General features: G+C 36.1%; 1 protein-coding gene across 2 annotated transcripts in view; it reads right to left on the bottom strand.

The window, feature by feature from the left end:
* AKAP6 (A-kinase anchoring protein 6) overlaps positions 1-17216 on the bottom strand; it is a 588857-nt gene that overhangs the window by 40317 nt on the left and 531324 nt on the right. For both annotated transcript variants that reach the window (XM_061159147.1, XM_061159148.1), the window contains one exon: positions 13855-14070. In XM_061159147.1, the coding sequence (XP_061015130.1) occupies positions 13855-14070 (216 nt within the window). The remainder of the gene's footprint in view (positions 1-13854; positions 14071-17216) is intronic.

The following is a 17216-nucleotide window of genomic DNA, read 5'->3' as shown; positions in this document are numbered from 1 at the left end:
GGATGGAGTGTTTTAAATGTCAATTGGGTCAAATTGATTTATGGTATGATTCAAGTTTTTTATATTCTTACTGATTTTCATTCTACTTGTACTAACAATTATTGAGAAAACTATTGGACTCACTGCCCCAAATTATATATTCTTATCTTCTTGTAACTGTGTCAGTTTTGATTTATGAATTTGTAAGTCTTGTTACTAGAGCACAAACATTTAGTAATGAATGGCATGTTCTCTTGATTAATTAGCATATTTATCATTAAGAAATATCCTTCTTTATACCTTGTAATATTATTTGCTCCAAACTCTAATTGGTTTACTATTAATGTAGACACTCCAACTCTCTTTTAATTGTATTAGCTTAATATATAGTTTCCCATCACTTTACTTTTAACTTAATTTTTCTTTATACTTAAAATGGAATCATATAGCTCAGTCTTGATTTTTTATGCGAACTAGAAATTATTGCCTTTTAATTGAGGTCTTTAATCCATTTATATTTAACAGAATTATTGATGCAGTTGGTCCAATTTTTCATTGATTATATCTATTCTTCACTCCCAGTTTTCCTCTTTCTCTGCATTGTGTGAGATTTTTAAAAATGATTTTCTTTCCTTTGTTGACCTATTTCTTACAGCCCCTTCTGTTTTTAAAGAGTCACAGTATATATTTTATCTACCTTTAAGTGATTCTATACCACTACACTTGATATAAGAACTATACATACAAAAGTATAATTCCATTTCCTGGACTGTGATATTTTTGTTATATGTTTTACTTCTACATGTCTTATATTAATAAATCCCTTAATACATTGTTATTATCTTCCTTTCAACAACCTATTATTATTTAAATAAATTTAAATAAGATGAAAAAAATTTCATATTAACCCACACAATAAATGTTTCCAATGCTTTTCATTTCTTTTTGCAGACTCAGGCTTCCACTAATACCATTTTCTTTTTTTGTGAAAGGATTTCCTTTAACATTTTTGGCAGTTCTGCTGATTGTTTTTTGATGATGATTTTTTTTAAGTCTTGATAGCTGATAAATATTTATTTTTGTCTTACTTTTAGAAGAGCATTTTCTGTGTGAAATTCTAGGTTAGTTTTTTCAATACTTAAAAAATGTTGTTCCACTGTCTTCTGACTTTTATTATTTCTGAAAAATGTATGCAATAACTCTTCTTATGCTTCTGTATATAATGTATTCCCCACCGACCGCTGGATACTTTGAAGATATTTCTCTTATCACTGGTGTGGTCTTTTTCATGTTTCCTGGGCTTAAAATTTGTTGGCATTCTGGATCTGTGGGTTTATAGTTTTCATCAAATTTGGGAAATTCTGGTCATTATTTCTTCAAAAATGGTTTGCCCCTCAGCCCTTTTTTTGAAAAAAAAAAAAAAAATGTATTTATTTTAATGGGAGGCTAATTACCATACAATATTGTGGTTTTTGCCATACATTGACATGAATCAACCACGGGTGTACATGTGTCCCACATCCAGAACCCCCACCCACCTCCCTCCCCATCCGATCCCTCTGGGTTGTCCAAGTGCACCGGCTTTGAGTGCCCTGTTTCATGCATCAAACTTGGACTGATCAGATATTTCACATATGGTAATATACATGTTTCAATGCTATTCTCTCAAATCATCCCACCCTCGCCTTCTCCCTCAGAGTCCAAAAGTCTGTTCTTTATATCTGTTTCTCTTTTGCTGTCTCTCATATAGGGTCATTGTTACCATCTTTCTAAATTCCATATATATGCATTAATATACTATATTTGTGTCTTTCTTTCTGATTTACTTCACTCTGTATAATAGGCTCCAGTTTCATCCACCTCATTAGAACTGATTCAAGTGGGTTCTTTTTAATAGCTGAGTAATATTCTATTGTGTATACGTACCATAACTTTCTTATCCATTCATCTGCCGATGGACATCTAGGTTACTTCCATGTCCTAGATATTGTAAACAGTGCTGTGAAGAATGTTGGGGGTACACGTCTCTTTCAATTCTGCTTTCCTTGGTGTGTATGCCCAGCAGTGGGATTGCTGGGTCATATGGCAGTTCTATTTCCAGTTTTTTAAGGAACCTCCACACTGTTCTTCACAGTGGCTGTGCTAGTTTGCATTCCCACCAACAGTGTAAGAGGGTTCCCTTTTCTCCACACCCTCTCCAGCATTTACTGTTTCTAAACTTCTTGATAGCAGCCATTCTGACTGGCATGATATGGTACCTATTTGTGGTTTTGATTTGCATTTCTCTGATAATGAGTGATGTTGAGTATCTTTTCATGTGTTTGTTAGCCATCTGTATGTCTTCTTTGAAGAAATGTCTTTTTAGTTCTTTGGCCCATTTTTTGATTGGGTCATTTATTTTTCTGTTATTGCACTGCATGAGCTGCTTGTATACTTTTGAGATTCTTTGTCAGTTGCCTCATTTGCTATTATTTTCTCCCATTCTGAAGGCTGTCTTTTCACCTTGCTTATAGTTTCTTTCATTGTGCAAAAACGTTTAAATATAATTAGGTCCCATTTGTTTATTTTTTCTTTTATTTCCATTACTCTGGGAGGTGGGTCATGGAGGATCCTGCTGTGATTTATGTCAGAGAGTGTTTTGCCTATGTTTTCCTTTAGGAGTTTTATAGTTTCTGGTCTTACATTTAGATCTTTAATCCAATTTGAGTTTATCTGTGTGTATGGTGTTAGGAAGTGTTTTAGTTTCATTCTTCTACAGGTGGTTGACCAGTATTCCCAGCACAACTTGTTAAAGAGATTGTCTTTTCTCCATTATATATTCTTGCCTCCTTTGTCAAAGATAAGGTGTCCATAGGTGTGTGGATTTATCTCTGGGCTTTCTATTTTGTTCCATTGATCTATATTTCTGTCTTTGTGCCAGTACCATACTGTCTTGATGACTGTAGCTTTGTAGTATAGTCTGAAGTCAGGCAGGTTGATTCCTTCAGTTGCTTTCTTCTTTCTCAAGACTGCTTTGGCTATTCGAGGTTTTTTTTGTAATTCCATACAAATTGTGAAATTATTTCTTCTAGTTCTGTGAAAAATACCATTGGTAGCCTGATAAAGAGTGCATTGAATCTATAGATTGCTTTGGATAGTATACTCATTTTTACTACATTGATTCTTCCAATCCATGAACATGGTATATTTTTCCATCTATTTGTGTCCTCTTTGATTTCTTTCATCAGTGTTTTATAGTTTTCTATATACAGGTCTTTTGTTTCTTTAGGTAGATTTATTCCTAAGTATTTTATTCTTTTTGTCACAATGGTGAGTGGGATTGTTTCTTTAATTTCTCTTTCTGTTTTCTCATTGTTAGTGTATAGGAATGCAAGGGATTTCTGTGTGTTAATTTTATATCCTGCAACTTTACTATATTCATTTATTAGCTCTAGTAATTTTCTGGTGGTGTCTTTAGGGTTTTCTATGTAGAGGATCATGTCTTCTGCAAACAGTGAGAGTTTTACTTCTTCTTTTCCAATCTGGATGCCTTTTATTTCTTTTTCTTCTCTGACTGTTGTGGCTAAAATTTCCAAAACTATGTTGAAAAGTGGTGATGAGAGTGCACACCCTTGTCTTGTTCCTGACTTTAGGGGAAATGCTTTCAATTTTTCACCATTGAGGATAATGCTTGCTGTAGGTTTATCATATATAGCTTTTATTATGTTGAGGTATGTTCCTTCTATGCCTGCTTTCTGGAGAGTTTTTATCATAAATGGGTGTTGAATTTTCTCAAAGTCTTTCTCTGCATCTATTGAGATAATCATATGGTTTCTATCTTTCAATTTGTTAATGTGGTGTATCACATTGATTGATTTGTGAATACTGAAGAATCCTTGCATCCCTGGGATAAAGCCCACTTGGTCATGATGTATGCTGTTGGATTCTGTTTGCTAGAATTTTGTTGAGAACTTTTGCATCTATGTTCATCAGTGACATTGGTCTGTTTTCTTTTTGGTGGCATCTTTTTCTGGTTTGGTATTAGGGTGATCGTGGCCTCATAGAATGAGTTTGGGAGTTTACCTTTCTCTGCAATTTTCTGGAACAGTTTGAGTAGGATAGGTGTTAGCTTGTCTCTAAATTTTTGGTAGAGTTCACTTGTGAAGCCCTCTGGTCCTGGGCTTTTGTTTGCTGGAAGATTTTTTAATTACAGTTTCGATTTCTGTGCTTGTGATGAGTCTGTTAAGATTTCCTATTTCATCCTGGTTCAGTTTTGGAAGGTTATAATTTTCTAAGAATCCGTCCATTTTTCGCAAGTTGTCCATTTCATTGGCATGTAGTTGCTGATAGTTGTCTCTTATGATACTTTGTATTTCTGTGTTGTCTGTTGTGATTTCTCATTTTAATTTCTAATTTTGTTGATTTGATTCTTCTCCCCTTTTCTCTTGATGAATCTGGCTAATGGTTTGTCTATTTTATCTATCTTCTCAAAGAACCAGCTTTTAATTTTGTATATTTTTGCTATAGTTGGCTGTGCTTCTTTTTCATTTATTTCTGCCCTAATTTTCATGATTTTTTTTTTCCTTCTACACACCCTGGGGTTCTTCATTTCTTCTTTTTCTAGTTGCTTTACAGGCAAAGTTAGGTTATTTATTTTATTTTTCTCTTGTTACTTGAGGTAAGCTTGTATTGGTATGAACCTTCTGCTTAGCATTGCTTTTACTGAATCCCATAGGTTTGGGTTGTCGTGTTTTCATTTTCATTTGTTTTTATGCATATTTTGATTTCCTTTGATTTCTTCCATGATTTGATGGTTATTCAGAAGCATGTTGTTTAGCCTCCATATGTTTGAATTTTTAATAGTTTTTTTCCCCTATAGTTGACATCTATCTTACCACATTGTGATCAGAAAAGATGCTTGAAATGATTTCAATTTTTTTTAATTTAATGATTCCAATTAGATATACACTAACCTTCCTGAAGTTATCTCACAGCTCATTTATGCTATTTTTTTTGGCTTTTTTCCTGTCTTTCATTTCTGACAGTTTCTATTGTTATGTTTTCAGATTTATGAATTGTTGCTTGTGCAATGTCTAATTGGTTGCTAATACTATCCAGTCTATTTTTCATCTCAGGTATTATAGTTTTCATCTGTCAAAGTTTGATTTTAGACAGATATTTTCAATGTCTCTACTTAATAAGCTCAATATATTTTCTAGCTCCTTGAACATATGGAATGCAAGTAAAATAACTTTTAATGTTATTTATTAATTCTATAATTTGTCATTTCTGGATCTGCTTCTATTGATTGAATTTTTCTCCTCATTATCAAATGTATTTTACTTCTTCTTTGTATGCTGGTAGCTTTTTAAAAAGAACTTATTTATTTTATAATTGAAGGATAATTGCTTTATAATATTGGTTTGATTTCTGCCATACATCAACATGAAATAGCCATAGGAATAAACATGTATGCTGGTAGCTTTTAACTGGATGGCAGATACTGCAAATTCTACCTTACTGGATGCTGGATACTCAGATGCCAATAAGTATTCTTGAATGTTATACTGAGATATATTTAAATTACTTTTAAACAGTTTGATCTTTTCAGGTTTTGTTTTAAAGCTTTTTGGGCAAGACTTCCCAAGTATCTCAGTGGTTAAAAAAAAAAAAAAAAAAAAATCCACCTGCCAATGCAGAAGATGCAGGTTTGATCACTGGGTCAGGAAGATCCCCTGGAGGAGAAAATGGCATCCTACTCCAGTATTCTTACTGGGGAAGAGGAGCCTAGTAGGCTACACTCCATGGGGTCACAAACAGTAGGAAGAAACTGAGCGTCTGCGTGCACACACACACACACACACACACACACACACACACAGCATTTAGTCTAATTTACATTACAAATACAAAACTGTTCTTAGTACTCTGTCACAGGCCCTGTGAATGATAAGGGTTTCTACTGTGACTGATAGGAAAAGGAACTATTCCCAGCTGTGTGTGAGCTTCAGGGATTGTTCCCTCTACTTTGTTCAGGGGACTACCTCTCTGAAGACTTAAGAGGATTGCTCTGCATAGCTCTAGAGCCATCTCTCTGTGCAGTTCTCTCCTGTCTGTTATATGCCTATAAGCAACTGTAGCTGCCCTGTCCTCATTGGACTCCCAGACCCGTCTTCTCAATCCAGGAAGAATGCTAGACTCTGCAAGGATTTCTTCTTTGTACACAGCGACCTGGAAATACTCTCTAGGCAGAAATTTGAGTAACCACAGTATCACTTCAATCATTTCACATCTCTTCACTGCCTGGTATTCAAGGACTTGAAATTGTGATTTCTGTCCAGTTTTTAAATTATTTCAGGCATAAGGGTACTTGATCTTTTACTCTATCCTGGTTAGAAGTGGAAGACTGCCTATATCTTTTTAGAGGAAGAAGGTCTATGGCTTCCATCAAGGAGTAATCAAGGATGAAGCACAAGCTGGAATCAAGATTGCCTGGAGAAATATCAATAACCTCAGATATGCAGATGACACCACCCTTATGGCAGAAAGCAAAGAAAAACTAAAGAGCTTCTTGATGAAAATGAAAGAGGAGAGTGAAAAAGTTGGCCTAAAACTGAAAATTCAGAAAACTAAGGTCATGAAATCCAGTTGCATCAGTTCAGTTCAGTTACTTAGTCATGTCCAACACTTTGTGGTCCCATGAACTGCAGCATTCCAGGCCTCCCTGTCCATCACCAACTCCTGGAGTTTACTCAAACTCCTGTCGATTGAGTTGATGATGCCATCCAACCATCTCATCCTCTGTCGTCCCCTTCTCCTCTGCCTTCAGTCTTTTCCAGAATCAGGATCTTTTCCAATGAGTTGGTTCTTTGCATCAGGTGGCCAAAGTATTGGAGTTTCAGCTTCAGCATCAGTCCTTCCAATGAATATTCAGGACCGATTTCCCTTAGGATGGACTGGTTAGATCTCCTTGCAGTACAAGAGACTCTCAAGAGTCTTCTCCAATACCACAGTTCAAAAGCATCCATTCTTTGGTGCTCAGCTTTCTTCATAGCCCAACTCTCACATCCATACATGACTACTGGAAAAACCATAGCTCTGACTAGAGGGACCTTGTTGGCAAAGTAATGTTTCTGCTTTTTAGTATGCTGTCTAGGTTAGTCATAACTTTTCTTCCAAGGAGCAAGCATCTTTTAATTTCATGACTGCAGTCACCATCTGCAGTGATTTTGGAGCCCCCCAAAATAAAGTCTCTCACTGTTTCCACTGTTTCCCTATCTATTTGCAATGAAGTGATGGGACCAGATGCCATGATCTTAGTTTTCTGAATGTTGAGCTTTAAGCCAACATTTTCACTTTCCTCTTTCACTTTCATCAAGAGGCTCTTTAGTTCTTTTTTGCTTTCTGCCATAAGGGTGGTATCATCTGCATATCAGAGGTTATTGATATTTCTCCTGGCAATCTTGACTACAGCTTATGCTTCATCCAGCTCAGCATTTCTCATGATGTACTCTGCATATAAATTAAACAAGCAGGGTGACAATATACAGCCTTGATGTACTCCTTTCCCTATTTGGAACCAGTCTATTTTTCTATGTTCAGTTCTAACTGCTGCTTCCTAACCTGCATACAGGCTTCTCAAGAGGCAGGTCAGGTGCTCTGGTATTCCCATCTCTTTCAGAATTTTCCACATTTGTTGTGGTCCACACAATCAAAGGCTTTGGCATAGTCAATAAAGCAGGAATAGATATTTTTCTGGAACACTCTTGCTTTTTAGATGATCCAGCGGATGTTGGCAATTTGATCTCTGGTTCCTCTGCCTTTTATAAATCCAGGCTGAACATCTGAATTTCACAGTTCATGTACTGTTGAAGCCTGGCTTGGAGAATTTTGAGCATTACATTGCTAGCGTGTGAGATGACTGCAATTGTGTGGTAGTTTGAGCATTCCTTGGCATCACCTTTCTTTGGGATTGGAATGACAACTGACCTTTTCCAGTCCTGTGGCCACTGCTGAGATTTCCAAATTTGCTGGCATATTGAGTGCAGTGCTTTCACAGCCATCATCTTTTAGGATTTGAAATAACTCAACTGGAATTCCATCACCTCCACTAGTTTTGCTCAGACTGATGCTTCCTAGGCCCACTTGACTTCACATTCCAGAATGTCTGGCTCTAGGTTGGTGATCACACCATCAGGATTATCTGGGTCATGAAGATCTTTTTTGTATAGTTCTTCTGTGTATTTTTGCCACCTCTTTTTAATATCTTCTGCTTCTGTTAGGCTCATACCAATTCTTTCCTTTATTGTGCCCATCTTTGCATGAAATGTTCCCTTGGTGTCTCTAATTTTTTTGAAGAGATCTCTAGCCTTTCCCATTCTATTGTTTTCCTCTATTTCTTGCATTGATCACCAAGGAAGGCTTTCTTATCTCTCCTTGCTATTCTTTGGAACTCTGCATTCAAATGGCTATATCTTTCCTTTTTTCCTTTTTCTTTTACTTCTCTACTCACAGCTAAGGCCTCCTCAGACAGGCATTTTGCCTTTTTGCATTTATTTTTCTTGGAGATGGTCTTGATCCCTGACTCCTGTACAATGTCACAAACCTCCGTCCATAGTTCTTCAGGCACTCTGTCTATCAGATATAATCCCTTGAATATATTTCCATATAATCATAAGGGATTACCGTAGACTCATAAGAGATTTGCCAGTCCAGGTTCGATGCATGAGGCAGAGTGCTCAGGGCTGGTGCTCTGAGATGACCCTGAGGGATGGGATGAGTAGGGAGGTGGGGGGGGGGGGTTCAAGATGGGCAACACATGTACACACATGGCTGATTCATGTCAATGTATGGCAAAAACCACTACTATACCATAAAGTAATTAGCCTCCAATTCAAATAAATAAGTTAAAAAATATAAAAAATTTTTTAAAATTTTTAAAAAGGAAAAATAAATCATAAGGGATTTGATTTAGGTTATACCTGAATGGTCTAGTGGTTTTCTCTACTTTCTTCAGTTTAAGTCTGAAATTGGCAATAAGTTCATGATCTGAGCCACAGTCAGCTCCCAGTCTTGCTTTTGCTGACTGTATAGAGCTTCTCCATCTTTGGCTGCAAAGAATATAATCAATCTGATTTCGGTATTGACCATCGGGTGATGTCCATGTGTAGAGTCTTCTTTTGTGTTGTTGGAAGAGGGTGTTTGCTATGACCAGTGTGTTCTCTTGGCAAAACTCTATTAGCCTTTTCCCTGCTTCATTCTGTACTCCAAGGCCAAATGTGCCTCTTACTCGAGGTATTTCTTGACTTCCTACTTTTGCATTCCAGTCCCCTATAATGAAATGGACATCTTTTTTGGGTGTTGGTTCTAGAAGTTCTTGTAGTCTTCAAGAAGCATTCAATGTCAGCTTCTTCAGCATGACTGGTCAGGGCATAGACTTGGATTACTGTCATATTGAATGGTTTGCCTTGGAAACGAATAGAGATCATTCTGTCATTTTTGAGACTGCATCCAAGTAGTGCATTCTGGACTTTTTTGTTGACTATGATGGCTACTCCATTTCTTCTAAGGGATTCTTGCCCACAGTAGTAGATATAATGGTCATCTGAGTTAAATTCACCCATTCCAGTCCATTTTAGTTTGCCAATTCCTAAAATGCCAATGTTCACTCTTGCCATCTCGTTTGACCACTTCCAATTTGCCTCGATTCATGGACCCAACATCCCAGTTTCCTATGCAATATTGCTCTTACAGCATCACTTCATGCTAAATAGATAGGAAAACAATGGAAACAGTGAGAGACTTTATTTTGGGGGGCTCCAAAATCACTGCAGATGGTGACTGCAGTCATGAAATTAAAAGATGCTTGCTCCTTGGAAGAAAAGTTATGACTAACCTAGACAGCATACTAAAAAGCAGAAACATTACTTTGCCAACAAGGTCCCTCTAGTCAGAGCTATGGTTTTTCCAGTAGTCATGTATGGATGTGAGAGTTGGGCTATGAAGAAAGCTGAGCACCAAAGAATGGATGCTTTTGAACTGTGGTATTGGAGAAGACTCTTGAGAGTCTCTTGTACTGCAAGGAGATCTAACCAGTCCATCCTAAAGGAAATCGGTCCTGAATATTCATTGGAAGGACTGATGCTGAAGCTGAAACTCCAATACTTTGGCCACCTGATGCAAAGAACCAACTCATTGGAAAAGATCCTGATTCTGGAAAAGACTGAAGGCAGAGGAGAAGGGGACGACAGAGGATGAGATGGTTGGATGGCATCACCAACTCGATGGACCTGAGTTTGAGTAAGCTCTGGGAGTTGATGTTGTACAGGGAAACCTGGCATGTTGTAGTCCATGGGGTTGCAAAGAGTCGGACACAACTGAGTGACTGAACTGAAGGAGTTATCTTCTCTCTGCTAAAGATTATTTTGAGCAGATTTGTAAATTATTATAGATTATTCAGAGTGGATTTATACTGATATGGATTCTTATTGTTTTCATGGATTGTTTCACATATTTTAATCTGTATCTGTTGTAGGAAGTGAAATTCAAACTGTTCAAATAATAAAAATCTTAGTCCTCTATAATAAATACATCACAAATTCAGAACAATATTTTGGGAAATGGGATACTCTAAGGTAATACAGGCAGATTGTACTGTTGGCCAAAATGTAAAGCCTGAATCATATAAAGAAGTCAAAGGAAAAAAATTCAAGCTTTTTTGGTTCATAAAGAAAAAAAGGAGGAGATGATAAATAAAAACATATGATTCAAATGAAAATTAGTCTTACAGTATAAAAAGTATACACAGAGATTATTTTTATAGATAACACAAAATAAACCAAAGTAAATCTGGGAAAAGAGCTTGAATGTAGAAAGAACAAAGTGGAGTTGGTCAAATAATTATGTAATTTCAAATCTCGATGATAAGTGAGAAAGATGCTTTTGAGTTCTGTCTGTTTTAACTCCCAGAATTTAATAAAAGATTTTTTGCTTTCTTCCAGTTAAAAAGAGAGAGAGATTCATTATTTACCTAGTTAGGAGAATTAGAGAAACTTACTTAATTGACATTTTTACTTTTATCTGAATTTTTCTGAATATTAAGGAAAGATTTTCCATATTTTATCAACATTAACTCTAAACTTGAAGCCAGTAATTACCTCCAGAGACCTAGCATTATTGTTCTTTGTATATTTGCACTAACTACACATTTTCTGGAAAAGGAAGATGTCTTGTTTACCTTTGAATCTCTAACACTGATTATTATAGAGTATCACTTAGAAAAAATCCATTTGTTTAACAAATACTATAGAGTACCTGTTAAATCCTACATGCTATTTGGGGTTTTTAGGAATGTAAAGGTGAGGAGAACCTGAAATGTGGCTGTTTTCTTCAGACTAGTAGAGAAGATCAACAGTAATTAAATCATCACACAAATAGAAGTGACATGAAAAATGAGGCATATTGGACAGATGATTAGGTGACATCTCTTATACAAGCTATTTCCAAAGTGACTGATTAAAAAAATTCTACAGTACAGAGACAGAGTAAGAGCCTCTAATTCTAAGTCCCAGAACCTAGCCTGCACACTCAGAATGACTTCATTGAATACCTCATAGAGAATTTCCTTCAGAAATAACTTGAAGAAAAGAGAGTATACCATGGGGGACTACACATCATATCTTAGAACCTGGAAACACTGACCCTACCTTCAAGAAGAAAGGTTAAAAGTTATCGGCTTGGTGATCTCATGAAAGTGAAATACTCAAATAGGAACATAAAACTCAAAGCCAGTTTTTGAGAATATGAACACTGAGAATTAATATAGTAACTCTAGACCAAATGCCAGAATGAAAAAAAATTATGAAATAAAAAGTGTGTTCATTCATTTAGCAAATGTTTATTAAAATCTACTACATGTGGGTATGTCCCAGACCCTGGAAAAACAGCACTGAATGTTCCTGTGCACAGAAGAGGATGTCATAGAGGCAGGGACACAGGATGGAAAAGCAAACAGACCACTTAGAGGCTACTGAGTCTCTTTAAAGGCAGCCTCCACATGGGTGAAATACTTGTTTGCTTAACAAAGCAACCTGGACTCTTTACCCAACCAACAGAGATCAGATGGTAGAAACAGTTCCAACATTTTTAGGTACATGGTATTCACTGCATTGTTGACATTAGTGCTGCTTGCTACTCTTCTCTCCCTTTCTCAAGGGACTGTCAACTTGTTTAGCACAGAGGACCTTATTTGCTACCTCAGCATTCCAGAAAACCTACACATCCAGCATCCAACCTACAGAAAAGGGCATTTGGTCCACCTGTAATGTTTATCTACCTCTCTGTAGTAGCTTGAGCCTCTCAGAAGTAGCCAATATTTCAAAGCTAAAGCTTACCTTTACCACATAAGTAGGATAAAAATGTCCACAGCTAGTCTGCAGAGGTCCACTCCTGCATCCCTGATCATATGATTTCAAGTAAATCTCCAGAGAAACACAGTTCTGTCTCCTCCAAAGCAACCTGAATGCTTCTAAAATGTTAGAGCTTCTCCAGGTGCAATTGGTTTTTATGTAAACTTTATTATGGTCACTACTATGCTTAGATGTTTCAAACTATAGGTAAAAAATAACCTCTTCTACACTTTCAAACATAGGAGGGAAAAAAAGGAAGAAAGAAAAGAAAGGACTCCAACTAAATAGCTTCACAACAAACAGGTCATTTTAAGAAAAGACATCCAATTATATAGAATCTGATTGCTGATAATAACTTGGACATCTCAAGAAATTTAGCAACTTCAGCACAAAACAATTGAAGTGAACTATTGAGGATAAAATCATCCCCTAGACTCAACATAACTACAGCTGCAAAAAGAGTGAGAAAGCTTACTGATTCACTGCCCCCTCTGTTCCCATTTCCCAATGCCAAACACATCAGACAGCAAATATTAAGGCTTTGTTAAAATTAAAATTCATAGGAGAAGACTGTTTTTCAGTGGCAACGTTATATTTGATTTTTCAATTTTGAATCTTGGACTGTCTTAAAACATAGAACTGATGATATAAATACACAAGAAAAAATTTCCATTGTATCTATATATGTATGTATGTGTCTATTTCACTTATGTAAGTCAAACATGAGAATTAGGCCTTGAACTAACAGACACTAACTTCAAGGTCCTTTGGGGAATGCAATCTTTTCATCTATAAATCCTTTCCCTTAAGGATATGAAGGTTTTCTCAATAAGTGTGTATTCTATATTATAATAAAACAATTCTAGCTATATGTTTTTCTTTCATCTAGCAACAGCCTGAATTTACAGTCAATTTGGAAAATTCTTAAAAGCAGTCCACACCTCTACCTTGAGCACTGCATTAAAACTCTCAGAGGAAACTTGCTAGTTCTCAGCAACGCATCTCTATTTGAAGGCGCTCTAAGCAGGAACAATGGAGACTGTTTTACACAGGGACAGTGTGAATTCCTATCATGGAAAGAAAAGGCAAGTGGCATACTTTACTTCATTGCCTTGTCTGTAGAGCATACACATAGCTCTATAAGCTCTGAGAGTGGTAAGCCATCTCCTAACAAAACCTTCATGGTGTATTGCGTGGTTAGTGATGTTGGTGAAGGAATGATTGAAAGAATTAATGGCTTAGTTTGGTAAAGTTAAGTGTAGTCTCCATATGATTTCTCTAAAAGACAGTGAAACTAAAATTCATCTTAGTAGTAGGCAAATGAATCTCTGTGTTATGATAAATGGAGTTTCTTTTAGAGGTTGGAGATAACTATTCCTTTAGTTAGCAAAATCACTGTTAAGAGGAACACATTTTCCAAGTCCTGAAAGAATGTTTTTCTGAGAAAAATGAGAGAGCATCATGATTTAAAAAAGAAACTATCACTCACAGATTCCTTTCCCATCTTCTTTTGCAGCCGTGTTTGCCACTGGACAGCTTGCATGACGATGGCTTCCCACCTTCTTTCAAGATTTACAATGATCAGCTGCATGGGCTGGTGGTCTGCATTCAGGTTGCAGGTCTCCCGGTCATCCAGAAGATGTTGGCATAAACGCAGGATGGAGGCCACTCCACGACGTCGCTGTTTGATTTCACGACAGAGGGACTGCAATGCAAAGAGGGACCGATCCATGAGCATTTACAGGACAGAGTTCCCTTAAACATACAACATTCTCTTATATCATAATTTTAAATTGTAGGGATATGCTTAACCATGAATAAACAGGACAAGAGGCCTCTGGAGTTACTTTTAGATTGCATATCTTCTACCCAAGTGATTTTTGCTTCATCTCATTCTTCTCCTCCGCTCCCCCCCTTTTTTAAACATTTCTACATCTAAAATGTTGGGTCCCTATTTGATACCTAGGTGATTAACTTAATGAAACAAATCATTTAGGTCATATAAATGCCAAACAGATTGCCATGCTTTGCTTCAAGGCCATAGAAAACACAAAAGACAGAAAAATTCTCCAAAAGAAAATGGGATATTTCCAAATTTTCTCCTAGAATCTCTGCAGCCAAAAGTTTACTTTTCTACTGACTAGAAATAAGTTAAATAAGATTGTAAAAAAATTGATATATAACAGCTATTATTTGAAAAAAATATGGTAAGCAACATTTCTCTTCCGAAACTTGATTAACAAAGAAATAATATTTTGAAAACAGAAACTAGGATACAGGATGATTACTGCATTATTTGTTAGTTGCTCTGTTTCTCTTAATAGACATTCACACTATTTAAGAAGGATATGCATGCATCAAAATAACATTTTGCCCCCAGAAGCATTTGTATTGCTGCAGTGACCCTAAGCTGAATGATTCAAGCAAAATAGTGGGCACACACGTCTTAAAATATTGTATCTTTTCTTTGCCTACGGATAATGTGTAAGTGATATTCTAATTCAAAGCCTTCAGGAGAAATGATGATTATATCCACAAACATCACTGAATTACTAATCTCCCTCTACTGCTACAATTGGACTTTTCTAACAGTTAACAGATTGCTTATTAATCAACAAGGGTAAACAAGACAATGCAATTTAATTTAGTGCTAGAGTTTTAATGCCTGAAAGTATTTGTGCTTAAAATGTTAATCTAGATAAGGCTTCATTAGAAGAAGTCTTAAAATGATTAAGTGCGGTTCACTGAAATGTGCACAGTGGTAGTAGATCAGCAGGTGGACGTTTCATACAGATGTTCCATTTATTGATATAATACATGCTATGGCCATTTAAACGACCCTCACTCAGTAATAGCTGGAATTCTATTATTTCTGTAATGAGAGAACCCTGTACCTTTAATATTTCTGAATTTTAAATAAGGAGAATGACAAATTCCCACACCTCTATTTATAGCAAAATAGGACTAGGAATTTTATTATTCAATTTATACCAGTACAGCATTTTCAGTTATGTTTCTTGAACTTAGCCTTATTTATTTTCCTAGGGTTCATTACTATTTTCCTTATATAACTCCTGATTGAACCACCAGGTCTGACAAATTTCTTTACTGACACTATTCATTAGTTCAATGCTGAATGGAGAGAAACTCCTACACAATCAAAGATAAAACTTAAAGAGTTTACCAAGGCAACAGGCATTGTTTCCATCTCCTCCTCGAATTCTGCTGACTTTCTCTTTTACATGCTTTCTCTCTTTCCCTCTATTTCACTCTCTCTCTCTCTCTCACACACAGACACACACACATAACCTTCAATTTGGTCTCTTGCTCTAGAACTGTTGAGCAAGTCAAACTATTAAGTCCACTTAATATCTGTCAATTTTACACCCAAAGTTCAACACTTCAAGATGACATAATAATATAACCAACTGGGATTGCTTCAAAAGAGTTCTATGAATATATATATATATATATGTATATATATATATAAGATTTTACTTTTGTTTGTGTTTGTCATTAATTTGTTAAAAGGGTGGGGGGGCGGGGCTAGAAAATCAAAAGAGATGTTCCATGCTGCCAAACTGGATCTTGCAAAACTCTATTTTAAGTTGCCTAAAATAATAATTGCATTTCTCCAGCCAACAAAGAATCCTGATGTTTCTTAGCTGAATGAGAACTTGCCAGGGATGGCAGTAAAGGTATGTGTGGCATTAGTCAGCACAGCCACATTAGGTGATATTTACAAAGCAGTCCAAATAGGCTTTATTCATCTCACAGGTGTTTTCAAAGTTCTGAAATAGGACATGTGAGGTGGCCAGGGGAAATGTTCATAAAGCTGATTAGCCATAACTTTTAATATGAATCTAGTTTATGGGGTCACACAGAGTCAGACATGACTGAAGTGACTTAGCAGCAGCAGCAGCAGCAGAACATATCCAGTATTTAAGTATCCACATCTGAACCCCAGTCACTTGATAGGTTTTAACCATGTGCTAGGTGTTTTTAAAAATTGTTGACACTCACTATCAGATTTTTATGTCTCCATAATTTTGCAAATTAAAAAAATTTAAATATCCAAAGAACTCAGTGTATATTCTAGATTAATAATTTACCCTGTATGCACACTTCAGAAATAACACTACTTTAAAGAGGAGAGGAACACTGAGAATTTTACATGGAAACATATTTTTCAGTACCTTTTTACATCTAAGAGATATAATTGATAAAATTACATTCTTTTACATAAATGTGTTCCCATGTCAACCATTAAAATATACATATTTATTTATAATCACAAATACATACTAAATAAAATCAGTACATTTGCTGGCAATGTTTCTTAGAATCAGTAGAGTTCACATTATTTCTATGATAAACTATGCATAGAGAAATGTTAAATATAACTACATAGGAACAAAATGATTATTATAACTATTTTTGGCTTACATTTTCAGAGAAAAGCACTTTTAAACAGAAACCCAAGCTAAGCAATCTAAGTAAGTCTCAGAAACAAGACGAACTCATCCCTGCCTCCAGACCTCCTCAAATGTGTATTGTACCTTGCATCTGCTAGGCACTATTTCAGGCATGGAGGCGTCAAAAAAGATCAAGTTACTGTTCCCGTTCTCAAGAATCAAAAGTCTACTGGAAATGGACTAAACAAATAAGTGTGGAACCAAGAATGATACAGAGGTAAGTGCTAACAGAAGTTTATGCAGGTTGCTATCAGAGGAATCAGGAAATCAGGGAAACGATGTGAGCCAGATTGTCCAAGTTGGGTAGTTGAGGTTACAAGGACAGAAGGTCCAGCAGCAAGTAGTCTGGGACACTGGGAGTACCAGGCAGGTTGGA

Source organism: Dama dama, chromosome 13 (assembly GCF_033118175.1).
Source record: "Dama dama isolate Ldn47 chromosome 13, ASM3311817v1, whole genome shotgun sequence".
Taxonomy (NCBI): Eukaryota; Metazoa; Chordata; class Mammalia; order Artiodactyla; family Cervidae; genus Dama; species Dama dama.
This window is presented reverse-complemented; position numbering and strand designations above follow the sequence as displayed.